Below are 27,537 nucleotides of genomic sequence, written 5' to 3' on the forward strand. Positions count from 1 at the left end.
ATATATAAATTTTGTACGAATATTAATAATATATACAGTTTATATGTTTATCTGTAAAAATTATAAATAAAACACAACTGTTTATATTTCAATAATAAAAAAAAAAACAAAGTAAAAAAAACCTACACTTTATTTTATTATTTAAATTATTATATAAACAATACATTTGATTCTACATGAAAAGTTAACATTTTATATAAATGTATTACAATAAATCATTAATGCCTGGACGTCTAAATTCTCGTTTCTTATATGGTCTGCCAGATTGATAACTTGCTGATACTGTAGAATCTCTGTTGTACTGGTCTGGTTTTTGAACCATTTTAACTTCTGAACATAAAACAGAATCAAGAGTCTGAAAAAGAAAAATTATAAATTTATATCTCAAAACTAAGGATAAAATAAAATTTAATATTTTAATAATGAATGTTATTAAAAAAAAAAAAAAAATGTTTAACTAATTAGCTCTAGTATAAATATTAATTTTAAATACAATGTTAAATAACAATATATACAACAACCAGTTATAAAAATATTGAAATAAAGGAAATTAATTTGTTTTTAAATTACTTACTGTTTCAGAAATCATGCCTAATTCTTCAAGTTGATTTATAATTCTTTCCAATTCTACTGAAATTTCTTTATTATTCAATTTTTCAGCAGCAGACTTGACTATATTAATCTAAAAGCATACATATGACTATAAATAAAATTCTCATACATTATATAAATTTAAAATTTTGATTTTAATTATAAAATTTAAACTTTAGATTAATTCAAAAAAAAAAACTAATTTGATCAAATGAAAAATGGTTTCATACACCTAATAATTTTAATTTTCTGGCTAATAATATATATTAAATATTGAATGATATATTTTTTGATCAAGATTTATATCTATATTTTTCTAAGAAATATTTTAAGAAAACTAAATTAAGACTTGTTAGGTATGACAAGAGGGTCAATTTAAATGATGAATGAACATAAATTAGCCATTATATTTTAATATAATGAAAGGTCAGATCAGTAATTCTATTTATTTAATTAAATTTAATATATATATATATATATATATAAATATTTTAAGAAAAATAAATTAAGACTTGTTAGGTATGACAAGAGGGTCAATTTAAATGATGAACGAACATAAATTAGTCATTATATTTTAATATAATGAAAGGTCAGATCAGTAATTCTATGTATTTAATTAAATTTAATACATTATTTAATGTAAAAATTTAAATTACACGAAAACAACAGTAAATAAATATATAACATAAAAATAAAAGTTGTTCGATTCTATAGAAATTTACAACTGTAATTATATAATTAAAATTGGATTAACAACTAAAAGTTTATACAATAGTTCAAACTTTATTATACATAATACATTTAAGTATAAAGTATGTCATAAATTATTATGTAAAAAAGAGAATAATTCTCATGTGTAATAGGTAAACTTTGGCAGTATACCATAAAGACCAAAATATACTTTTTTTTAATACTACGTTTATTTTTAAACATACTTACAACTACATGTACAATTTTTTTTTTTTTTTTTTTAATTTAATTCATAACTAAATCTTTTATGGAAATTCAAATTAATTATTGTTTATTATAATTTTCATTTATCAAATAATTGTTATAAAAGTTATTGCATATACATAACTATATTAATTTTTTTAAAGTTTTATGTTTATTAAAAGAAAAAAACAAAAGTTGGGTAAACTATTAAGTTCCAGAATTAGTTCTTTCTTACTATATTATATACTGGGGAATCAGGGGTAAGACAAATCGGATCTAAAAGTAGATTATTTTGATAAATGTATTGATAAACAAATAATAATATTTTATTATTTCCTACTCAGAAATTATTAATTTATTACTAATAAACCTTTAGAATTATTTTGTAAATTTGTATAATAGTTCAAATGTTTATCTTTTAAATTATAACTTATCTATATTCATTAAATTAGACATTTAAAAATACATTTACTTACAACATCTCTGCAATAAGTTTGTTTTGTTATTGGTCCACCTGACAATGGTTGATCTACTGACAAAACACTTCTAAGAAGAGGTAAGGCATCTTCGATTCGTCCCAGATCACATAATGCTACAACTTTTAAGTTACGAAGTGTAACATATGTTTGATTGCGTACTGATGTTATTACTTCTAGAGCAATGTGAGGACTATTTTGATTAATTGCATTAGCAGCAAAGAAAGTAATTGTTTTTCTAATAGGACTGTGGCCAGCTTCTTGTTGATCATTCCACAATTTACAAGCATATTCAAAAGATTCAGTTGTATTCTAAAATATAATAGTTAATACATGATTAGAAATTGTAGACAATTTTTAAATATACATGCATTTGATGCAATATAATTGGGAATATTTTTTACACTATTTATAACATGAAATGCAAATTAAATAAAGCAATACTTAAAGAAAAATATTTATAGTATTCTAATAATTGATAAACTGTAAATTCTCTTAAAAAAAAAAAAACAAGAATAAAGAATTAAAATTAATAAAGCAAATTATACAAATAAATTTTCTTGTAATGAAATACTTAAAAATATCAATTATTAAGACATTTATACTACTGTGACTTGGAAATAAAACTTTCACTTTATGTAAACAAGGTAGTATATAACTGACAAAATAAATATATACTGAACTCAATCTACTCATTTAAACAAAAATTAATTTATAATTAATTTAATAAGTTATTTAAAATCTTAAGTATTTACTTTACTTTAGTATAAATTATAGTTTATTATTTTATACATTTATAATTAATAATAATTTGTAAGATAATTTAGCAATAGTAGTCTTGTCATTTTTTTTCTAACTGAACTAAATAAATGTTAACTAGACTTACGTGTCGTATGCTATCGACTAATAAATTGTCAGGGTTGTATGTTATCTACCATTATCTACATTATCTACTGCCAACCAAACAATTAATCACAACAAAAACTTTATAGATCCATGTACAAGTGCACAAATACAGATTAATAAATATTTATGGAAACACTAGTAAAGTATGGAATTAGAGCTCATAGAGCGAACAATCTTCTCGAAAGAAAATTGATACAAGAATGGTGAAGATCCATGAATCAAAAAAAATTTTTTGAATGTTTTTTACAAGATATAAAAAAATAAGAAAAACATAAAAAATTGTTAACAAACTATTTAAAATGGGACAAATATGAACCAACAGGCATTGAAGTGTAGATTGTATGCTTAGATTTTTGTATATATGATTTTCTTGGTAAATAGCATATGACACGTGTCATTAATAAAATATAGATTGTTAATTAATTATTAAAGTTATAATATATCAATTTATCAATTATAAATATCAAATTTTTTTTGAAAGATTTAAGTAGTAACCAAAATATTTAAAGTAGATAGTTTAACAAACCGTCATAATTATATAATTAAAATTAAGCGAATCATCAGTTGAATAATATTTCATGAATAACTAATATTTTAAGAGTATATTTGCAACTGATTTAGTATAATAAGATTTTACCATAACATTTTTAATAGTATCAGTAAATAGGATAATTAATTTCATGTAAGATACTGGCCCATTGAAATCATATAATTATATAGACAGCTTATATGAAATGAACTTTTTTGTCTGAACTGAAAGAAATAATCTAAATCCATCAACTATCTTAATTTTTTCATACGTAGTTCAAAAGTTTAACCAAACAAAATTAAAAATATATTTATATCTTACCAATTTATAGCATGCCCCAAAGACTAACATCATAACTCCTTTGGGAAATTTAGCAATTTGTAATTGTTTTTCTTGTATTGTTTTATATACATCTAGTATTTGATCAAATTTTTCATTTTTAAATAATAAATCCATAAGAATTTGATAAGAACTTAAATTATTGAAGAATCCATCCATTTCTGGGTCATTGAACATCTAAAATTGTTTTAATTCAGTTGAAATTAAATTTAAAAACAAATCAGATTTAAATATATTCTAAAATTCAAATTTAAATAACTTTTAGATTTATTTAATGTTCATAATAATAAAATGGTAATTATTTTTACTTTTAAGGCTGTATCAGCTTTATTGAGAAAGTAATACATTCGCATGACAACAGGTCCAAAAGTAAAATTTCCAAATCGTAATCCTTGGTTTTGTTTATTATATCTATAATAAAAAAGGTTAGTTAAAAAAATTATGTTATATACTTGTGTTATATAAACAAATATGAAATAAAACTATTTCTGTTTACTTCTTTATCATTTGTTCAAGCAATAATAGATCTTTTTCGTCATCTCTTATCATGTGTACAATTTGCTTTAAATCTTCAGTAAAAATTAAACTAGTTGACTGCGGATCAGCAAATGAACTCATACGCTCTCGAAATAATTGTTTATCTGCATCAGAAAACTGATTATCTACTTTTTCTCGAAAGAATTCATACTTATCCAATCCAATTGCGGCACCATCATATATATTACGTTTACCTAAATTTTACAATTTAAATGTAATATGGTAAACAACATTTCATTAAAATAGTCATAAAAAACATTATTTTATAGTTATAAGTCAATATAATCAACTTAATTTTCAATATTTTATATTTTAATATATAAAAACTCTACTTATTTTACTCTTTAGTGTACCATTAAATTATATTATTTTTCAATCACTTATTTGAAATAAAATTGTATAATAATTACTTCTCTGATACATTTATAATTTTTTTTACTTTTTAACACGCAGACGTCACAGCATATTAATAATATAAGTTTTAAATATTAGTTGATACAATTATTAAACAAAATATAATGTATAACTTATTTAATTTTCATGCCACGAAAATTTTTTTTTTTTTTTGTAAAAATACAAAGACAATTTGTTGTTGAAGAGAAGTTTTCTCCGTGTTAGCTTAACATATATTTACAATAAATATGGCTTGTTTAAAACATATTTTTGCCAAATGTCACTGCAAACTTACATAATATATTTTGTATAGTTATTGTAGATTTTAATCCTTGTCTGCACAAATTGACTAATGATTTCGAAAACATTTTTAGATTTCAAAAGAAAGGATACTTATATTTATATGAACGAGTGTAATATGAGTGTAAATCATGTAACAGTCTTAAGACTAAATGAGTAAATTGTAATTAAACCTATATTTAAAACGTAAAAAAATTGTATTGCATCTAAAATGTTCACACAATATTTCAATCGCAACTCCCACAATCCATTTACTTACAGGCATTTGAGGTTAGCTACAACCGTTATCACGCACATGTCAAACCATGGTTTAAATATATTTTAAACTTATTCTAGACTACGGTACAAAGATAATACCACAGAATACTATTATCACAGAATAAATCACAGATATATAATACAACGATTAATTAATACATTCAATCAATGTCAGTGGTTGACGGATTCTGAATAATAATAGAATCTTAATACAAAAATAAACATTAATTTACGGTATATTATTACAGTATCTTTTAATAATATAAATAAATATTCAAAATAATTTTTTTAGCTCTGAAAAAGAATGAGAATGGACTACCCTAAATTGCATCCACACTGGATACGATAGATGTGGATACCTGATGCACAAATGGAAAGCAGTGCTAACCCAAAACTGCGAATGTGGTAACCCATACCAGGCCATATCGCATATACTAACCGAATGTCCTATCGTGAAATTTAAAGGTGAATCAGAATATATGGTCAACGCTTCCCTAGAAGCTGTGAATGGATTCAAAATCTTGACATTAAATTATAGACGTCTGCCAAAAATATATAGTCATATACATTGTTGGCAGGGACGGCGCGAGGGAGTGGGCAATAGGGTCAGTTGCCCAGGGCCCCACACCTTAAATTATAATTAAGGCCCCGCGGTTCTGATTTAACTGAACTTAAAATATTTTATTAATATAAATTATAAAACCGAACATTTATTTTGCCTAAGGCTTCGCAAACTCTAGCACCGTTACTGATTGTTGGTATTGTTATTGTAATGCGTATTCTAATTGTTACACTTATTGTCTTGCTGATATAGCCTTTATTAATGTTCTATTCCAGGGGTCGGCAACCCGCGGCCCACAAGCCGCATGTGACCAGAGGAGCAATTTTTTATGGCCTGCACAAAGGTGGTTAATTTTTGTTAAATAAAATTTTTCATACAATTTTCAATACTATTCAATTTTTTTTTTTTTTTATAAATAAAATCTAATCTAATCGTTAATAGTTGATGTTTATTCTATATAGTTATATAGTCAGTTTAAAGTAGGGTGGTCAGATTTAATTTTTAGAAATCCGGGACTCCAGAATTCATAAAAAATAGGTAATTATCTAGTAAGTATATAATTACATAGGTATTTGTATAGGTACAACTTTTAGATACAAATAATATTCAAATTAATCAATTAGATAGGCCATCTTTATTTTATTATTCTTCTTCTTCTTCTTCTTCGGTAAATTCGGCCACTAGGACCATCCCGACATACATCCTTGCCTCCAATTTTCTCTATTCGCTGCCTGTATTCTCCAGTCTATCCCTCCTCCTAACGCTTTCACATAAATTCTAACTATGTCTTCCCACCTTATACGTGGTCTTCCCAGTGGTTTTTTTCCCAGTAGGATTTTCTTCTAATACTATGCGTATGAGTAGGTTTTGGCTACGCCAAGCATGCCCATGCCAGTCTTTTGTTCTTTATTGTTTCGAGTATACAGGATTTACGGAAGAGTGTATTCTAGTTCATCATTTTTCCTTATTCTCCACTCACCGCTTAGCACATCTTTTACTGGTCCAAAAATCTTTCGTAGTATCTTTCTTCCCAGAACTAAGAGTTTTCTTTCATCATTTTTCCTTAATGGCCATATCTCAGCTCCATAAGTAATTACAGGTCGTCTTAATGTGATGTATAATTGTATTTTTAAATCTTTTGAAAGTGATCTTGATCCCAGTAATTTCGCAAGACCATAGAGGTATTTATTTCCTGATTGAATTCTTGCCCCTATTTCTATTTCGATTTCATTTTTCTCCGAGAGTATAGACTCTAGGTACTTAAATTTTTTTGTTCTTTTAAAATTTCGGTTGTTGATGTTGAGCGTCGGATATAATCCCATGGTGTCTTGCCTTCCTACCACCATATATTTCGTTTTTTCTTCATTAATGTGAAGTCCAACTTACTGAGCTGCTTTCTCCAGCCGATTTAAAAGAAATTTTAGTCCATCTTGTGATTCCTCCATGATCACCAGATCATCTGCATAAGCCAGCAGTTCTATGTAAGATTCCTGGAACTCCTTCTTGCGGTGTAATATTCATCTTCCTTATTACTTTTTTTACCACTATATTAAATAAGATTGGTGACAGCGTCTCCCTGTCTTAAACCTGATTTGACTAATATTGGGTCTGTAATTATGTTTCCAACTCTAACTTTGACAAATGTCTCCAAAATGCTTATCTCAATCAGTTTTATAAGCTTGTCCTCAAAATGAAATTCTCTCAAGATATTGATAAAGCTTTCTCTGTGTATGCTATCATACGCCTTCTTAAAATCTTAAATTCTTATAAAATTATATCTTTATTTTATTAACACTTAAAATTCAAATAAAAATAATAATACAATTTCCAGCCGTTAAGATAAATATACTAATCTAGGTAGATTTTACTGATTTATTATTTTTCTTTATTTTTTTCGTCCAAGGAGACCTTATATTTTTCAATGCTGTGTAATTTCTTCAGTAACGTAGGATTTTTTATTATTTCATTGTAAAATTCAATGCAACTCAAGCCATATATTTTTGTTATCAGACAACATTATATCGTTATATTATATTACACCAACATAAGGCAAAAAATAACGAACAACAACAGGTACTAGTTTAATTGCTTTGTAGTTGGAACCGTCAATTAAAACAGATACATAATTCGCAGAAGATAGTTCCTTTAAAGTATTATCAACTATGCACGAGCAAATAACATTGACAGCTGTATGTATGTGTATTCAAAAATTGTACTTTGGGCCACGGCCTGTTTTGTAATATAAAATAAAAAAAATAAAATAACAACACTCACACTAACGTTCACTTACTACGCACACGACGACAACGCGTAACAGTAAAAAACCAGAAATTGACTACCTACAACTCCTTGAATATGACCGGTACCCAATCGCCAATAATAAAATTCACAACGTACACTGTAGTCTTCAACAGATTAACATTTTTTCTAATAAACTACTACATTTTTTTTTATTGAGTTATTTTAGAAGCGTATACCCGTAAAACAATATTTTACATTAGGTATACGTCGAAAATCTGCTGTATAACCGCGTGTACGTTCCAATACACCCTTGCAGTGGCGTAGATACAATTTTTTTCTGGTAGTGGTGTTTAAGAGTAAGTTTTTAAGTGTTCTTAGTATGTCTTAAAACAAGGTCATAAGTAATAATATTATATTACATTTAAAATGGTATTATTATTATGTTTCGTACTTAATGAAAATTATTTTGTTACTCAATTTTTAATATATACCTAATTATAGTAAAATCAAAAATTTTACTATAATTAGGTATATATTAATAAATAATAATCAAATATCATTAAAAAAAAATCTGTGGAAGGGGTGGAAACCCCTTACACCCTTCCCGTAACTACGCAACTGCACCCTTGGTGATGAGCAAAAAAAAAATCATTTCATTATTGTGTGCCGTCAGTTCAACCGTTCAATAATGGATGTGAGCGGATCGGTTGATTAAATAATTACTAGACTTAAAATATTTTACTGTTTATTGATAAATTATTCTAAGTCCAAAACATTTATTAACTGAAATTATTTCTAAGTACAATAAATCATTAATCTATCTAGCATGAAGGTGCTTGCTAAGATCGGACTAAAACAAATCTAAATATTGGTCTATTAGTAACCCCCTTATATACTCAGGTCTTGTGGGAATCAATCGTGCAATACTATGTAAAAGTTGTTACTGAATATTATAAATATAAGATTTATTACTTTAGTGACCTTGCTAATATTACCTTTTGCTCATCTCTCATATTTTGTCGTGCTTCTTTTTAATTACTTTTTTAATATTACACTTTGGAATGTAGTTACAGTTCATATACCTATAATATGTGTTTGTGTTACCTTCTGATTTTAATTAATAATTCCTTCCTATTGATACGAATATTATATTATTCATAATCATTTCTCGATTTTTTATTATTTATGATTTATGTGGACCCTCTATGTAGTAAGAGTTGTAAGGACCTACATCTATGTATATCTGTAACATCATGTATATTATAACACATCATTGAAAAAAACGCCGTACACTAATGGCTTAAGATTTATTCAATAACTAATTAATTTGTTTTGCTATATTTTAACTAACACAAGTTGATTATTGAAGAACAGTTATCGTAATTAATACACAAAGTGACAACATTTATGTAAATAGAATATGATTAATTGGTAAAAATTATTTTTATCTCTTCATAAGTTAGCAATATTTAATTAGTTATATATTTCAATTAATTATTTTAGCTGTTGTATCAAAATAATAGTAATTATGTTATTAAGTAATAAAGTTCAGTTGTGGAAAATTGTCAAGGATTCAATTCTTTGAACAGAAAAATGAAATTTAATTACTGATAAAATTTCATAATGAATAATTTAATTAAAAACAACTCATTCTACATTTATAAAACATCGAAGATGTATCAGATAAATGTACATATGACATTAATTAATAAAACATATTTTTCTATTAAACAAATTTTTATTTTTAAAAATTATTTCTCTTTTCTATACAGCATACAAAATAAAGAGAAAAAGCCTAAAAATATCAGTATTAAAATAATTATTTTCTAAATAATAATTTGCCTTAACATAAGGCCAGTCTACTAATACACAACATATATGCTTACAAATTAATTTACATCACAATATTATAAATGGCAAAAGAGATCAATAATTATTGCTCATGAAATTATAAAGCAACTACCTACAATCAGTACAAACATTAAAATCACTACATCAATGTATTTGATTGCTTATATAAGCAGCTGTGCAATATTACTTTTCCATTCATTTTTGTCTTATGGAAAAAATATGTTTCCAAATGGAATATTATGTTATTATTATTAACCATTACAAATGTCAAATTAAATAAACGAATATAAATCATAATAATATTCCAAGCTGTTATAAAAGTGATTTTTAATGTTGTTTTGCATAATCACAGATATTCTTTGTTACTTTAAAAACATCCAAAATATTAATGTCAATTCAAAAAATTATATAATTATATTTCAATAGAAATACATTAATAAATTTAAAAAAAATAATGATAACAGTAAGTATAAACAGTTGTAAGACAAAATAAAAATGTTAGATTGCTAGGTAAGTTAAAACATTTAAAAAATAATGAAAATATTTTGTTTTGGATGTGAAATCTGAGATTATTGCGAGAGAAATATGTTTGTATGCTGATAAAATTAAACAATGATAGAGTAATTAACTTAAAAAAATATAACCATAGTATAATATTATAAGATTTTATACATGGTATTAAACTGGAAATTGATCAGGCACATGATAAAATTTTGGATCTAGATCAATATCTTTCATATCTGAATCAGATGTTGAACTTTCCATCTCTAGAAAATCATGTTTCTGTAAAGAATAATAAAAAAATTTTTTATTTAGGTATACACTCAATAAATGTATAATTTCATACTTCTGTCGATGAACTTAATGAAAAAGAATTTCCATTTGGCTCATGACAATACTGTATCATCCTATGACGACGTACTCGTAAACCAGGGCCAATTGGACGTCGGCCAGCACTAAAAAATATGTATAAGTAAAATTAATAATTTACTGATTTAAATTTAAAATCAGTTAGTTTACCTTTTCCTTTTAAGATTAAAATTATTAGAATTAGATTCAGTATCCTGATAATATTCTGACATATCAGCCATATTTGTAGATCTGTTATTATTCAGTATTTCATTAACCTGTCTGCCCAGTCTATCTAAATGCTCATCATCACTCAGTCTTACTCCACTGCTGCATGAACTATCTTCACCCTTAATTTATTAAAACATATTATGTAGTAAAATCACTTTTTATGTTCTAATGTGTAAATAATTACTTGTGAATGAGCAGAATCAGATATATTGCCATTGAGCATATCTTGTTGAAGTCCTGAATCAATAGTTTCAGTTTGCGTTTCACTATTAACTTTATTACAATTTGTTTGATAACAGTTCTTCCAATTAGTTTCTTTTAAAGAATCGGACTGTAAATAAAATGTTTGTTAAGTATTTATTATAATTTATAATATATATTTACATGGTACCTTTTTATTTTTCATCATTGAGCATATAATTTGAGCTTTTCTAGGACGAGTCTTTCTCTGAGATTGTTTTGGTAAAACAGCAAATGATTCAGGTTTATTAGGATTATTACTTACTTGAGCATATAGAGTAGCTTTAGTTAAATTCTATGAAAAATATAATGATATTTATAATCTGAAATACATAAAAGTTAAAGACTTTAATTTAGAGATATTTACAGAGTTATATTTTTGACAAAGCTTTTCTGGCGATGATGGCGATGTGGTAGTTGAATCAAATTTATCCTGTTTGTTCAATTTGTCTTGAGCTTTTAGTAAAGGTCTGATAAGTCGTCTTTTGTATACTTTGGACATTTGTTTTTCTCTTCTAATATAATAATATGTATTTACATATGATTAGCTAAATTGATGTTACTAAAAACTACTAACCTAATTAAATCCCTTTCTCGTTGTTCTAACTGTAATAACACAGCACTCAGTTTTAAGTAAAGATTATTTGCTCGTTCTAACTTTCTTTCATAATGTTCTCTAATATCTTGTGCATGTTTTAGCTCATTTTTTCTTTTTTTAATTAGATCTTCTTCAAATTTAGGAATATGACTTCCATTAGTCTGCATTTGTAACATGTGTATTTGTATTTCTTTTTTCCATTGAGCCTAAGAATTAGCAAAACTTTAAATTATGTACTCTATAAAATATACTATATTATACTGTGTTAAAAAATAAGAAAGTTTAAATATTTTGTCTCTATATAATATAAACTATTTGTTTTTTATTTACTTGTGTTTTAAAATATTCATCTGGTGTACTTGCTAGTACTTGAGAGCTGGCAATATCTAAATGCATCATTATATGTTTAAAAGATGGTCTATTACGTGGTTTTGCTGCCCAGCATTGTTTAATTAACAATCGAAAACCATCTGGACATGATGAAGGTATTGGTAAATGTAAAGAATTGCTACCAACACCCCAAATAATAGCTGATGAGTCTACATCTTTGTATGGGGTTTCACAAGTCATAAGTTCCCATAAGACTACACCAAATGACCTAAAATTTAAATATAATTTGATTGAAAAATAAATACAATAAAAAAAAGTCAATCATTATTTTAAAATTGACTTTTTTTTTAAAAAGTTAAGTTATTTTTTTAAGTTATCATTATTTTAAAATAAATTACCAAATATCTACTTTTTCAGAACATGGTTCATTTCTTATGATTTCAGGAGCCATCCAAGCTACAGTACCAGCAAAACTCATTTTAGTACTTATCTCATTCCATTCACGACTTGTTCCGAAATCACTTATTTTCACCATTTCTTGGCGTCCAATCAAGACACTTCAGAAAGAGGTAAAAGATTATAAAATATAAAATTTATAAATATATAAAATTAAGTTTTCACGTACTTAGGACTTTTCAAATCTCTATGAATTATTTTGTTCACATGTAAATAATGCATGCCTGATGCAATTTGTTTGGCCCAAGATACTAGTCGTATGGGTGGTATTTCTTCACCATCTCTAAGTAGATTATAGAGTGGTCCATAAGGACAATATTCCATTACTATACAATAACAAGGAGCTTGAGTGCAAACACCCCTAAGTTATAAACAAACTAAATTAAAAATAATGTAACGTAAAATATCATATTGATAAAATGTTCACCTAAATTGAACTATGTTGGGATGATTAAGTTTTCTTAAGTGTTTTATATCAGTTTCTTTTTGTTCCCGCACCTTCTTAACCGCTACAATTTCGTTTTTTAATTTGCCACTAAATACAGCACCTTGAGCTCCTGAACCTAACCATTGTAAATCACTAATTGACTCAAATGGAATATCCCAGTTATCTATACAAAATATATGAAAGGTTAATTATTTAATAACTAATTTTTTTTATTAAAATATACATTTATCATATTACATACATTTAATGAAAATAATTACGTTATTAGTTCATTATTACCTTGATAAGATTTAAGATCATGACTGTTTCCTTTTCCCATTATTCCCAACATCGGTTTCAAGCATCCTAATAATCCATCAAACCAGCCACTTGGTTTTAATACATCAGATTCCAATTTATTATTCCCTACAGCATTATCTTTGACTGGTTCCTTATCTTTTATACTAAGGTTTCCAAGTTCTTCCTGAATGCACAACATACTAAAAAAATAAAACACAATTACATTAATTAATATTAAAATCAAATAATTTGAAAAAATATTTTACCAAGTCATTTCAAAACATTTAAATTGTATAGAAAGTAAAATAATAATTACTAAATAATATTAAGTTTTTCACTATTGGGTATATCTTACTATCAGTACTCTAATCAATTATCAAGTATTTAATCAATGGAATATAATTTAAAAATATTTTATTGACATTTAACCTATTAATTAAATTTAATCAACCTGAGTACTGTTTTAGGTATTTGTTTTTAATTGTAAATAATTACTAGGTAAGCATTATAATTTATTACCTAGTATTATTTTTATTACTAAATTATAATAATCTAACATACTCCTAATTTGTAAAGAAAGTATGAAAATATTACGTAAGCACATTTTTAAGCATTTTTACCCCCCCCCCCCCCCCATCCACTAATGACAGTGTACAACAGTGACTACCTCCTCCTATCTTACAAAAACATTTTTTATAGACCATGTAAATAATTTTATTTTTATTAATAAATAATTATTTAAATATTATTATACAAATTTATTAAAATATAATTATTAAAGATAATGAGAATAATAAGATAGCACGTCTTTGATGCTGTCGATAATTCATTGACTTTTTCTTTTTTCATGAGTTAATTCGAATTTTGATACATATGATGCTCTGACATTAGATTTGGTACTGTCAGATTTCTCAAACCCCTTCCTTTGATCTGCTGACGTAATACTTAATTGCTCCCAAAGATAACACAAATTCACAAATTCATGGTGATATTAAACAAAAAAATTTAATATTAATTAGTAATTAAATTTCTTTGAAAATAAATACACCATAAAATAATATTCAATATTTTACATTCAATAAAAAATATTGAAGTTGCAAATATATAATGAATCTTAAATTAAAATAAAACTAAAACATCGTCATAACACTTATTGGTAGCATTAAATATTTAAGATACTTATCTATGTATTAGTTCATAATGTTCATAATGCAGTTTAATATTTATTTTTATACTGATTTTTCTGATGGATAATTAAAAGTATTGTTACAATCAAGTTAGTAGGATACCCGTGTTGAGATCGATTTGACTAAAAATGATCTAGATTACACAATAATTTGCTTAGATTATATTTTTTCTCTTCGTAGGAATAGCTTAAACCTTCTAGCTAAATCTCAATTTAAAATTATGTAAGTATATCAATTATAATAAACAGATAAGTTACGTGAAAGGTATAGAAATTTTATTGCAAAATACATTTTTTTAACTTTTTAATACAATTAGAAACCTAGTCTTTTGTTTATAAATTTTAAATTATAATCTTCCAATCATTTACACAATTAGAATGAACAAGTACGAATGTGTAAAAACATCAAGATCAATAAACATACGTTTTAATATCAACAAGATAAAACAAATATTTATTTTAATGAACGCAGACATTTATTTTATTTTAATAAACAAGAATATAGACAAATCACTTATGCGCGTTCTACATTTAGGTATAATTCTCAAATAGCCGAAACCTTAATTTTAAAGTCACACATCAATCCATATACTTTTTTTCTGACTACTTTATCGTATAATAATATATATATATATGTGTGTTTATAATAGGATAAAACCGATAACGAGTAAGCACCGAATATCGCTAATGCTTCCCCCTATGAACAACACAAAGTAATTGAATCCGAAATACGGATCTTGAATCGCGAGAAAAGATAGCGCGAACGGGATATACTTAAAATTACGATAAAAACGACACAAAGCAACCCTAGACAGATATGGATACGGGGAATTCGGCCGAAACCGACTCACTTTTTCTCGTTGGGCTTCAGACTCGGTATCGTCTTGACGATCATATCGCTTAAGCAGTACCTCATGTCGACATCGTTTCGGTGGCCGCGATATCACGTTGTGTCACTCCGCAACGATGCGAGCCCGGATTGCGAATCGTTACGCGAACAGAGGACGGACGGAACCGTAGCCGGACGTAGGGTTCTGCGTCATCGGGCGGAAAATAAACCGCGGGATCGAATGCGGGGATGTGACGAAGACGTTGCGACAACGAGACGACGCGCAGCCGACCAGGAAACCCGAAACGGCGGGCACACGCGCAACGGCCGACCAAGCGGACGACGAGGTTTTTATTATTAGACGACGTACGCACAAAGTGTCGAACACGGAACGCGACTGGACGGAACGGGCGCGCGCGCGTACGGATTTCTCGGAAATCGCGATCCGTCTCTCATGCCGTCCGGCGTCTCCTTCTACCGCGGCTGGTGCCGGCAAGTGGTGGCTCACTCCTACCGCGTACGAATCGAACACGAACACGGCCGCAATAACAGTAATACGCGCGCGCAAGTACTTGTGAAATAACGTTGCGCTATAACCGTCTAATTGTCCGTCTTCGCGTATACTTCGCCACCAATGTAATTCTCGCGAACGCCGCGTACCTGTTGTTTATTATTATTATTGTTATAATCATCATAATCTTAATCATTTACACGTCATTCATCGTCGTCGTCGTCTTCGTCGCAGTCGAAGCGAATATTTATTATTATTGTAAGGTTTATACTACGCTTGCGACGACCTTGAGCCGAATATCGTACATAATAAATGTTTTTATCATAATATTAATAATAATAATAATAATAATAATACACGTTTTGTCTACGATTAAATACGCGGAACAACGCTACCGCGTCAATCTCGGTTGTTGTTTTCAGTCGAAATAATAACATGCCGCGAGTATAAGCATCATTTTTTTTTTCTAAAAGTTCTCGGCGTATTTTATACTACTCATAATATGTTAAAGCCTGACGGACGAAAATAAAAAAAATTAATAATCACATTCGGAACATTCGAAACAAAGTAGGGAATAGAAAAACAAATCATTAACGATTATTCTTTATGTGCATGATTCCAATTAATTACAGTGATATTTAATGGCTGACCCAAATCGTGGAAAAAATTAAAATATTCAACATTATGTTGATGCATATAGTTTACGGGGAGTGGTAGGTAGACAAATAGATAACCCCTCCAGATCTAGAGTAAAAATTATTTATTATCATGTGATATATTTATATATTTTTTTACACAATTCGATCGGTATGAATACATTTGTCCACCTGTGACTACAACTTTTAATGTACTTCTAAAAATATATTATAGGAAAAAGACGGTTCAAAACCAGTCGTCTCCGCAGGGAAGTTGTATGAGATAAGATATACGTTAATACGTAGACTATATTACATACTCATACAATATCTACTGGATACATAGTATATATTATACTACGAAAATTTGATGTGTAAGGAGTAAGACTTTAAGAGTGCCTATAGACTAACCTTCAAAATCATAACTATTATGAGCTGGTGATATTATTTAATAAAATACATTATATAACAATATCAAATTATATCAAAATTGTTGATCGTTTTATGTATACTTATTTCACATTGGAACTCTAAATGTCATAATTAAACCAAGGACTTTTTTTGGACCCACATTTTAAATGATTTATCAACACTTATACAGATATTAATCCATTTCTATTAAAATATTGTGATAAATCTATAGTATTAATTTTTGTGTTTTATTTTTAAAAATAAATCAGTCTAAAATATCAATCCTATAAAAAATGTTCTTAGCAGAGGCTCCAACCCTTTTCAAATATTTTCTAAAACTAACCGAAAAATAATTTAAGAATAATGAACATACATACGTTCTTGATTTTATGAAAAATTAAAGCTTTCTCTGAAATATGACTAGGTCTTGGATTGTATTTTAAATACCTTTTTTTATGTGTAATATACATGTAATATACTCGTATAATAAAGTATATACGTAAAGTATAATATACACGTTTAACAAAATAGCTATCTGCTAACTTAATATACTAGGCTGGACTACGTAATTACGTAATTGAAAGAGCAAGTGACACTATCTCATATATGGAATTTTTATGTTTAAGTAATAAATATTTACATATATTTGTATGCGAGTTCAGTATTATTATTTTTTTAAATGCCAATATGTATAGAAACTATGTAATTAATGTAGTGATATAAATTATATAACATATTAATAACTAATGTATAAAACATTATTGACAGTGGCAAATATTTACTGACCTTGATGTTTTAACACAGGCGCAATTTCAGTTTTTGACTTGAGGGGCTATCCATATATAAATCAAAGTGACCTGTTGGCGGCTTTGCCCCCACACCCCCACAAATATTACCTATACAATATACAAAATAATATATTTAGAATTTTTATCTAAGCCTCTTTCATAATTATACATTTTTTCCACTACTATAATTTAACTGAAAATACATTTCCCTAACACATTTATAATTATTAGGTAATAAGTAAATTACAAATACCAAAAAAAAAAAAAAAAATTATATATTATTTATTTATAGTTGAAATTTATGATCATTTTTAACAAATTCTTTTAATAATTCTTTACTGTCTATTTCGTTTGATATACTTCTTTCAGCATAAATTACTGATAAGTCAATGAAACGATCTTGCTCCATAGAAGTGCGCAGCCAATTTTTTATCCTGCGCATGGCTGAAAATGAACTGTCACATGATGCTGAACTTATTGGTATTTTAAGCGGTAATTGTATAAGTTTAAGTACATTTGGATAAACAATACGATTAATAATAATGGGGCCATAATCCTTGCAAAAATGATTATAAAATTGTAAAAATTTTGATTTAAACAAATATTCAAATATATATATATATATATATATTGTGTTTATAAAATACAGAATATAATTTTAATTTTTACTTATTTAAAAAAATTGCATGTATTATTATTAAGTTAAATGTCATATTGTAAACTATTGAAAAATATTAAGAAAATTGAAAACGATTATAATTAATAAAGATACTTAAAGATTACTACTTAACTTAAAGATTACTTAACGACACGCATGTATTTCGTTGAATATTTTATAATATTAATGATGACAATGATCTTTGCTATTATTAAACGTGAAACTTTAGTTTAACTTTTATTTTGTTTTTTGTTTTATTATTTTTTTAATCAATATTTTTTAAATCTGAAAACTGCCTAAAAATTGAAAATACATATATAGATTACAATATTACATATTACATTATTAAACATAGAATATTTGATAGTAGTATTTTATTATTTTTTGTTATATTCAAAAAGTATAATAACAGACATTTAGTATTAAACAATATCAACAATAGGCTAATAACAAAACCATTTAAATAAATTGATTTTATACAAATATTTTTCGATTTAACTTACGATAAGATTATTTAAAATTGAATCATTTATTCATATAATTCATATATAATCTAATATCCAAATTTAAATGTACTTCAAATTATTTAATACCAATCCAATTATAACAATATATTTGTATTCAACACTTTCAATTCACAATGTTTAGCATAACAACTTATAAATATACAAAGTTAGGTTATATTATTTAATAGTTATTATTATAGGTACCTATAGTTGTGTAAATAAATACTTAGTATAATATTTTATCTAAAATTTCAAATCTCAGAAAAAAATTCAAGTGTTCCGAGGTTCATCAAGAGCGATGTTCTCAGTAATTAGTATTTTAATTATTCGTATTGTTGTATTTTATTATTAAAATGTTGGTTAAATAGAACTAGTAAATATAATGAATTATAATAAAAAGGTCAAAAAACTTATATTCTTTTTCTCCGACAAGGCTATAACGTTTATGATATGTTATCAGTTCTTTTCGTGCCGGGTCAAAATATCGCTATAATACAATAGTTGTTTTTTAATAGGTTTAACCTGTTAGCTTCTAGACTTTCTGACAATTTTATATTACCGTAGTAATTTTTTCCGCAATTATTAGTGTTTACATTTTCTGTGCCTATATTAAAATGAAAAAACAAAATGTTGCTTCTAGTAGAGTGTGACTTTTTAAAATATTAAACCAAATATTAAGCAAATTATAAATTTAATAGAAACGTCTAACCATAGCTGAATTAAATATATGATTTTTTTTACATAATTATAGTACCTATATTTTCAAATATATATACATACATAATTTTCGATTTTAATAAAACGTAAAGTGCTTTTTGTAGTTTAGATTCTTAAACTAACTTAAAAACAATATTCCAGATTATGGTATTAATGTTCGACTTTCGCTTATGTAATTTGGAAACATTTTTTTTTTTAAAATATTGAAAAAACAAAAACTGTCTATTTCATGTTTATGAAAAGCCCAATAAAATAAAACCTAAATTAATATCATTAGTAGCATTAATTATTATTATTATGAGCATTTATGCTCAAAACCAGAGGATCTTACTCAAGTAGATTTAAAAATGTTAACACTCCTGTACATTAAATGTATATAAATAATATTCGTTTATGTTTTAAACAAACAACTCTACACACACGAGCTCACGCTTACGTAAGACGTCACTCGCCTTTTGGTAAAATATTCGCTATTCGACGATTCGCTGACCGTCACGCTGCCGCAACCATCCTGCAGGACCTCTTGTTGCTGCTGCTGCTGCTGCTGCTTGGTACGTCTTCGGAAGAATAGTTTTCTAATGAGCATAATGGCAAACGGTTGGGGCAACGCGTTCTGTTATTGTTTACGATATCCTACTGCGGGCGGAATGAATACGAGAAAGACCGCGTGGCGTGTGTGTAATGTGTTAGATCTACATGGAAGTGATGCCGAACGCGGACTATCTGGACTCACACCGGCGTCGGGTAAATGCTCAAACGCCACAATGTTAACTGCTACCAGGTATAAACGGTAGGCAATTACGGGCGTGAAAACTGTTGTGGCGACGTCACATTGTACACTTTGCGGGCGCGCGCGTGTGTGAGTGAGTATATGTTAATAAACTTGCATGTGTGTATACACAAAAATGTATATGGAACGAAAAAATTCTCAAAGGCAAACAAATGACGACAATGGGCACACGTGATCGGAGCAGACACGTATATGTAATACGCTGCAATTAACGGTATACGAGATCGTTTTGTTTGGCATGAATACAAAATATTATAATATTCGCTATATATATATATATATATATATGACATATATTTTAATAAGTGTTGATGTTTGTATATACATATTTGTCGTATATTAGTACAAATATGTATGTACGGTTTTATAGTTCTATACACGTGTCTGATATCTGTAGCGTCGGCTAGGTTCTTTACGTATACTTATAACATGTTCTACATGTGTATACGTATAAACCGAGGGGTGGATATCATTGCACACCCAAGAAGTTTTTCTCAAGTTTTCCCAAACGTGGTTTAACGAACATTAAAAAAAAAATGATGTGTAGATCTTGCTAATCTCATCGGTCTGTGTTTTTACGTATCTAAACTTATAACACTATTATCTTCGTCGAATTTGGAATGTCCTGACCATCCCCACTACACTGTTAAGTGTGTGTGCGCGCGCGCGGTCATCGAGTTCATAGCCTTTGTACGCACGCAGAAAAAACTAACGGCTATGCACACATAAATATGACACGTGGCAATTAAACAAATATTATTATTGATTTATGCAATGGATTTTTTTTTAACTACATCACTGATGGAAGTTTTGGTAAAATGTATTAAAACTGTTGAACATTAAAATACAAACGAAAACTTTTAAATTAGGTAAAGGATAAACCTCTATACGTGAATTTTTTTTAACAATTTGTTATAAATTATTTTATTAAATTAAAATAATTAATATATAGCGTTAACGAATATTATCAATAATTATATATCTATTTGGTATTGGCTAATCTAACCAATTCTCGAAGAAATGTTTGTTTAAACACTGAATTGTTCACATTATTTTACAAAACTAGTAAAAACGTAATAGTCTTATCTCGATAAAAAGTGTAGGTATATTTAATACATTTTAATGTATAAACAATTAAATAAACAAATTTAATTTTATAATTAATATTATAGTATATTAGCCCCAATATAATATATAGCAATGAATATGTTTTCCTTAAAACTCGTAAATTTTTTTCGGACAGCTTCAATTATTTATGATTTGTACTTTTGTAGTCAACTATAGCAGTTATATTATCATAATAAGTTTTTGCATTAAAATTTAGTTTTGTTTTTCCATTATGAAATACCATTTATTTTTTATCAAATATTTTAGAATAAACTATATTTAATTCGAGCAAAATTAGTTAAAATACGAGTACTTTACTCTTGGACTTAAATTGTTTTAAATCATCAACCAAATTTCGGTGGGTGCCGGGTGCGCACTTCTATGGTAATAGATAATTCTTTAGATGTATCAAATAGTCAATAAACAAATCAAAGTTATTACATTAAATTTTCTAAATTTACCTGTTCAAATATTAACACTTTAATTGATGTATGCATAAATGCATGAACATTACGTTACTGTACACAAATAAGATATTATTGAAATAATAAAATCATAGAAATAAAAAACAAAATCATAGTATTGCTACACTATACCGCATTATATATTTGTAAAATAAGAACAATAATATAATGGTGATAATTATTTCTATTAATAATATTCATAATATTAATCCCAATCAAACGGAAAATAATTTTATAATTAATATAAAAATGAATAACTATACTTAATTGTTCTCATGTTTTATTCAAATATATTTTAGTACTATCAACGAAAAAATATTTCGATTTAAATAATTGAAACTCGCGTTATAATAAGCTAATACAAAATTGGACTTTATGTACTTTAAGAATTAAGTAGGTTATTAGTAGTTAGTAGGCAATTAGTATAATTTTAATCCAATTTTTTTTTAATGCTTATAATATTTCACATAAGGATGTACAACACTGTTAAACTTGTATGATTCAGGGACGCATTTATCTTAGATTAACTAGTGCTATGGCCCTGGGTGGTAAATTTTGAAGGGCGGCAAAAATCTGAAAAAATGTGATTTTTCAAAAATTAATTAATGTTATTTAATTTAAAATTTTTTATAACTTATCATTTTTATTTTTGTCAGACAAAATTATAAATTATATATTTCTAACGGAAATAATACTTCATGATTTTTTTTTAACTTAAAACGTATACAAAATATAAATGTAAAATATCATACGTTTTTTAAAAGCTGTATAGTGTATACCAACATAAACCAAAGTTAGTAGGTAAGTATAACCATTGATTATACATAATACCATATACAAAAAAAATGTTTTGGGAGGGGGCTTATACCCCCCTTTTTATAAAAAAAATGAATCCACTCGTAGATAATGTTCCTTGTTAGCTAAATAATAAAAATTATATATTTCCTTACATAGACATAGTCTGAAGAATGTTTTTATATCTTCCAGTTTCAAACTGACCGGCTGAAAGGTCATTTTCAACATTAAAAAGGATTGAAAAGTACTTGCGATCACTATTAACTGAGGACCATTTGAACAGTTTGGCTATTCTCAACATTGGGACCGACATTTGTAAAGATATTAATTATGACTAAATTTGCTCATAGAAAATCCCGACGTAAATATTTTTAAATTCTTGACTATTGTTCCATGTCTGTTTTTTTTAATTTTTTCATGAATATATTTATAAATCATAAAAATTTTGAATTTTTATATTATGTTTTATGAGTATTATCTTTTTTTCCAATAAAGGTTATTGTTTATGCTACATATTATATTTTTATTACCTAATATACCTAATTACCTAATATGACTTAGGTACACCTATATTTTAATAATCTTACATTTTGCAGACATAAGGGCGGCAAAAATGATTAGCTCTGGGCCGCAAAAACTATAAATACATCACTGGTATGACGTATAATATATTTCTAATAATATTATCAAAGTACAAATTAAACAAAAAGGGTAAGAAAAATATATACATTTTAATACTAAAAACATTTTGACAAACTTAGATTATTCGAGATTATTCGAATTTAAAACTACACTTCTAGTAAAAATCTATACTTAATAAATATTTAAAACAGTAATAAAATGTACCTAGTTTAACATATAATTAATTATATATTACAATTCAAAATAATTTTTAAATAATAAATAACGGATAATATTAACTTTTATATTAATTAAATTTTATTTCATATCCTTTAATAATCTCAGTAGAGTAATTATTTTATAATATTTATATATAGTTACTATTTTGATTGATATATAATAAGATAATAATGGTAAATCAATATTTTAAGCACTATATAATTTATATAATTTTGGTACTAAATAAACAAATTAATAAAGCTGTTAAGATTTAAGACACGGATCAGTTATTTATGTGACTCGAATAAAAAATATATAAAAATAAAAAAATTTCTACTAACTTTGAACTTCAAAGTTAAGTATATACCGTTTTAAATTGAGAAATTAGTAATATTAAGCTAAATCGAATATACTTTATAATAGGAATTGTGAAATCAACTTTTATTTGTATTTATTACTTTAGACACCTGTTATAAATACAGCTATATATAAACTGAAAAGCCTTATATAAAACTATCGTATTAAATAAATTATAGATTTGAATAAATAATTTGTTTAAAAAATAGTGTTATCCTAATTTACAATTGATATTTAATAAATATATATTGATATACCTGTAGTATTTTATGTATACTTAATCTATATCAAATAATTTTAAACAACAGTGAAAGAGAAGAATGTGAGCAATCATATCATTATACGTCGTATGGTTAAGTTGTATATATTTTTAACATATTTAGATTGGTTTTGAATATTCAATGTATATAGGTTGTTGGTATATAGAGATAAATTCGAATTAATTAAATTAAAAAATATTAATTATAAATACGCACAATTAGTTAAAAAGTTCTTTTTCAGATTTTTTTTTAATGTGTAGGCAAAATGATAAAAATTAAGCAAAACTATAAAAAATACACCATTGTCAAGCCTAAGTATATTCTTTTCATAACTCATTATTTCCATTTTAAAAAATAAATGACCGAATGAATGTTTAGTATAGATATATAATATAGAACATAGATAATTGGCGAAACTAGATAATAGACTACTCTCTTTATTCAGGCAATGTTCGGGCTTCGAAGTATGTATTAAGTAGAATTTAGGATCCTATTTAAATAAATAAATGAAATTATAATTTTTTACCATTATATTTTTATGATAAAGAATTTTTTTTTTTAAATATATTGAATATTTATCGACCTAAAACTATGGTCTATAAATAATACTTTCTTATCTATAGTACCTACTATTTAAAAAATTAGAAGCACAATATTTCACTATTTATGATTAAAATTATCACAGTATCACGTTATGTTATTAATGAGCCATTGTAATATAATATATATATATATATAATATATATATCCTATTCGAACTATAGCTACAAAAAACTATAGGGTAAAAATATTGTTTCTGCAAAATATTTGGCTATTACATAATGCAAACTACATAGGTGTGGTGTAATTATATAAATAAGTAAAAATACTTATATGTACGTATTTCTTGGCCCCGTATTAAAAAACTAGATACATCATATCTTCAAATAAAAGGTTTTTTTTTTTTTTAATTTAATAGTTAGAGTATATAATTGAAGATAATTTTTGTATGCGAATTTGTATGATCCATACTATAGAATAAATATGTACTGCAATCAAACATTAGTAAACAATGTAATTGCTTCGAACCAACATTTTAAATTAATAACAGGTATATATTCATTCTTCGTTGTAATAGAGCTGTTACCTTTAATGAACAGTATACGTAATTATTATTTTTTATTTTATCATTGAAGCATGTACGGAGAAGTATTTGATTTCTTATAGTTAGATTGTTACGTATGTAATTCGAAGAATAATTGAACCGTGTAGGAAACGGACCGGTATACGATGTTAACCGAATCTCACAATACGTGAAGGGATGCATGAAGTAAACGTCTTACCTTTGGGTGAGTTTTTCGCCAGTCCTTAACGACATGCCGTTGATCAGGTCTACTTCAATGCAAGCGGTCAAGTTCGGAGCACTTCCGGCCCGCACGGTGTCCATGGCGCTGCCTGCAGCCCCGCTACGAGGGTACTCGTCCGGGATCAACAAAACTTTGATTTACGCGTGTTCGAGCACGGAGACCTCGTGGAAGTCCGACCATGTACGCGAACGTGGACGGCCGTGGTTGATGCGCTTTTCCGGACGCCGGTGTGCGTCGACTAGATTATAAGTGATGGTCCGTTAGCGACGAAACAAGCGACAGTGTGGGTCGCACGAAAATGGACGATAGCAGACTACCTGCCATGCACCTTCTTCTGTCTCCGGCGCAGGTGTGTGTGTGTTTGTGTATGTGTGTGTGTGTGTGTGTGTGTGTGTGTATGAGCGTGTATTGTGTACACAAATACAATAGGACGGGCACACACGTTCACGTTGAAATGCGCGCGCGCAGACGGACACACACTCTCGGCCACCTTCACGCGCGCAAAAACCGGTATTGCTGTGGTGAGTAGCCTACCCGCGCATAAAGACCTTGATGACTAATCTTCACTGCGGTCACTGTATCTATACCTGCAGGAATACCTCTCTCGTTTCTTTCTCTCTCGTTCCTCTCACTCCTGCTCCCTTTCTTTCTCACTCACTCTTTCTCTCTCTCTCTCGTTCACTGGTTCACTCCCTCCTTTTTTAATTTTTCTATTCGCTCCGACCGCACCAGTATGTAAGATTCTCTCGTTTAGGTTTCTCACCTTCCACAACGTCACAGACGCAGTCCACTACCACCACTACCACCACCACCACCACCGCAGCAATAACAATAACAACAACAACAACAACAACAACAACAACAACAGTACAGAGTTACCTGGTGAACCAAAACGTTACGGGCAGCCGTCTTGTGGTCGATCCACGCGCGCGCATTGCGTAAACATAAAGTCTGCGATGCGCTCGCGCGATATTATTGAAGATTAAACGCTTTTAAATTTGTTAAAAAAAAATGTTTGAAAAATCCACCGGACACGGACGATATTTCATCGTGTTCGGCCGATGGTTGACGAATGTAAAATTATTGCTCGCGGTCGAACGCGCGCTTATTATTTAACGTGATAACATACACGCCGCGTACCGTACACGATGAAAACTGCGGGTCGCGGCAGCCGATTTAGATCGTGGGCAGGAACAATGCGAGTCGGACACGAACGGTACTTGCGCGTCGACGGTTCTCCGGTTTCCACAGGGGTGAGGGTCCCGTCGGGCCGGTCGATCGCGTGGCGCCACGCTACGCCACCGTCGCAATCCCCTCAACTCCGGCGTACACCACCATCTCCAGTGACGTCACATGTCTGCGTGGGCGACAGCCGATTGGGGATCAAACGAAGCTTTTAGGGGTCGAGCTCCGCGGTCCAATGGTTCCTGCGCGCTGCAGCAGGTGAGACCGCGAAGCGACACCCTAATATGAACATTTCGCACCCTTGCGACCGACACCAACTTTTACCATGACAGCATGTGTGTTTGTTTTTACGTATGTATATGTGAGTACATATGTGAATACGGTAAAACCGTGATGTGAATGCGTGACGCTGCTCGTAAAACAGCAGGCTTCGTAAAAGGACTATTAAAAATAATGTAATAAAGTATATACGAGTACATATGAGTATAATGCGCACGTATCCGTGCAGTACTTTACCTTAACTTTTGCACCGTAAAACGTTTTATATAGGTGATACAATGCGGTTCGCCTATACGTTTATTATTTTTGTAACGTTACGCAATATTATCGTATTACACGCTGAAAAATAAACGATATTTTATCAATAAATTGTTTGTGTTTAGGTACTCATATTCAACGCACTGCATACAAGCCAAAATAAATGAAAATAAAAATGATCAATCTTTTACACATTTATATTATTGTTTACTTATGGGTAGGACTAATTCCAATGATTGGTAAATATGTAGTTTTCTGAATTTATTTT

The 27,537-nt window shown here is 28.0% G+C and overlaps 2 protein-coding genes and 1 long non-coding RNA gene across 4 annotated transcripts; 1 reads left to right on the forward strand and 2 right to left on the reverse strand.

Annotated features, from left to right (window-relative positions):
- Positions 1-146: 146 nt before the first annotated feature.
- Positions 147-5,173, reverse strand: LOC112688239 (pentatricopeptide repeat-containing protein 2, mitochondrial-like). The gene is made up of 7 exons (XM_025561340.1): positions 5,000-5,173; positions 4,271-4,505; positions 4,083-4,185; positions 3,757-3,951; positions 2,001-2,312; positions 575-682; positions 147-355 (listed from the first exon to the last, which is right to left on the reverse strand). Exons 1-7 carry the CDS (start codon positions 5,070-5,072, stop codon positions 206-208), a joined length of 1,176 nt encoding a protein of 391 aa, XP_025417125.1. The 5' UTR covers positions 5,073-5,173; the 3' UTR covers positions 147-205.
- A 184-nt stretch (positions 5,174-5,357) lies between these two features.
- LOC112688240 lies at positions 5,358-6,172 on the forward strand. The gene is made up of 3 exons (XR_003149053.1): positions 5,358-5,496; positions 5,555-5,727; positions 6,100-6,172. It is a non-coding gene; the product is annotated as an uncharacterized LOC112688240 (long non-coding RNA).
- Positions 6,173-10,401: 4,229 nt separating this feature from the next.
- On the reverse strand, positions 10,402-26,857 carry LOC112688238 (mitogen-activated protein kinase kinase kinase 13). Of its 2 annotated transcripts, none has more exons than XM_025561337.1 (13): positions 25,524-26,857; positions 13,348-13,547; positions 13,048-13,231; positions 12,790-12,981; positions 12,563-12,721; positions 12,165-12,432; positions 11,814-12,040; positions 11,604-11,751; positions 11,388-11,531; positions 11,181-11,327; positions 10,937-11,115; positions 10,764-10,872; positions 10,402-10,699 (listed from the first exon to the last, which is right to left on the reverse strand). In XM_025561337.1, exons 1-13 carry the CDS (start codon positions 25,625-25,627, stop codon positions 10,595-10,597), a joined length of 2,166 nt encoding a protein of 721 aa, XP_025417122.1. In that variant the 5' UTR covers positions 25,628-26,857; the 3' UTR covers positions 10,402-10,594. The 2 variants fall into 2 exon arrangements, with proteins under 2 accessions (XP_025417122.1, XP_025417124.1); XM_025561339.1 differs by lacking the exon at positions 25,524-26,857 and adding an exon at positions 15,385-16,004 and having other exon boundaries at positions 10,595-10,699.
- Between the last annotated feature and the right edge of the window lie 680 nt (positions 26,858-27,537).

The sequence above is a fragment of the Sipha flava genome, unplaced genomic scaffold, assembly GCF_003268045.1.
Source record: "Sipha flava isolate LNK unplaced genomic scaffold, YSA_version1 37_pilon_pilon, whole genome shotgun sequence".
Taxonomy (NCBI): Eukaryota; Metazoa; Arthropoda; class Insecta; order Hemiptera; family Aphididae; genus Sipha; species Sipha flava.

Excerpts from the sequence above, each read along its gene's own strand:
- LOC112688239 (XM_025561340.1), bottom strand. The coding sequence starts at position 5,072 with ATGTTTTCGAAATCATTAGTCAATTTGTGCAGACAAGGATTAAAATCT. Across the intron at positions 2,313-3,756 it reads TTGGGGCATGCTATAAATTG|AATACAACTGAATCTTTTGA; the intron begins GTAAGATATAAA and ends ATTATATTTTAG. Across the intron at positions 356-574 it reads TAGGCATGATTTCTGAAACA|ACTCTTGATTCTGTTTTATG; the intron begins GTAAGTAATTTA and ends TTTCTTTTTCAG.
- LOC112688238 (XM_025561337.1), bottom strand. The coding sequence starts at position 25,627 with ATGGACACCGTGCGGGCCGGAAGTGCTCCGAACTTGACCGCTTGCATT. Across the intron at positions 12,433-12,562 it reads TCTGAAAAAGTAGATATTTG|GTCATTTGGTGTAGTCTTAT; the intron begins GTAATTTATTTT and ends TTTAAATTTTAG. Across the intron at positions 11,532-11,603 it reads TTTGTCAAAAATATAACTCT|AATTTAACTAAAGCTACTCT; the intron begins GTAAATATCTCT and ends TATTTTTCATAG.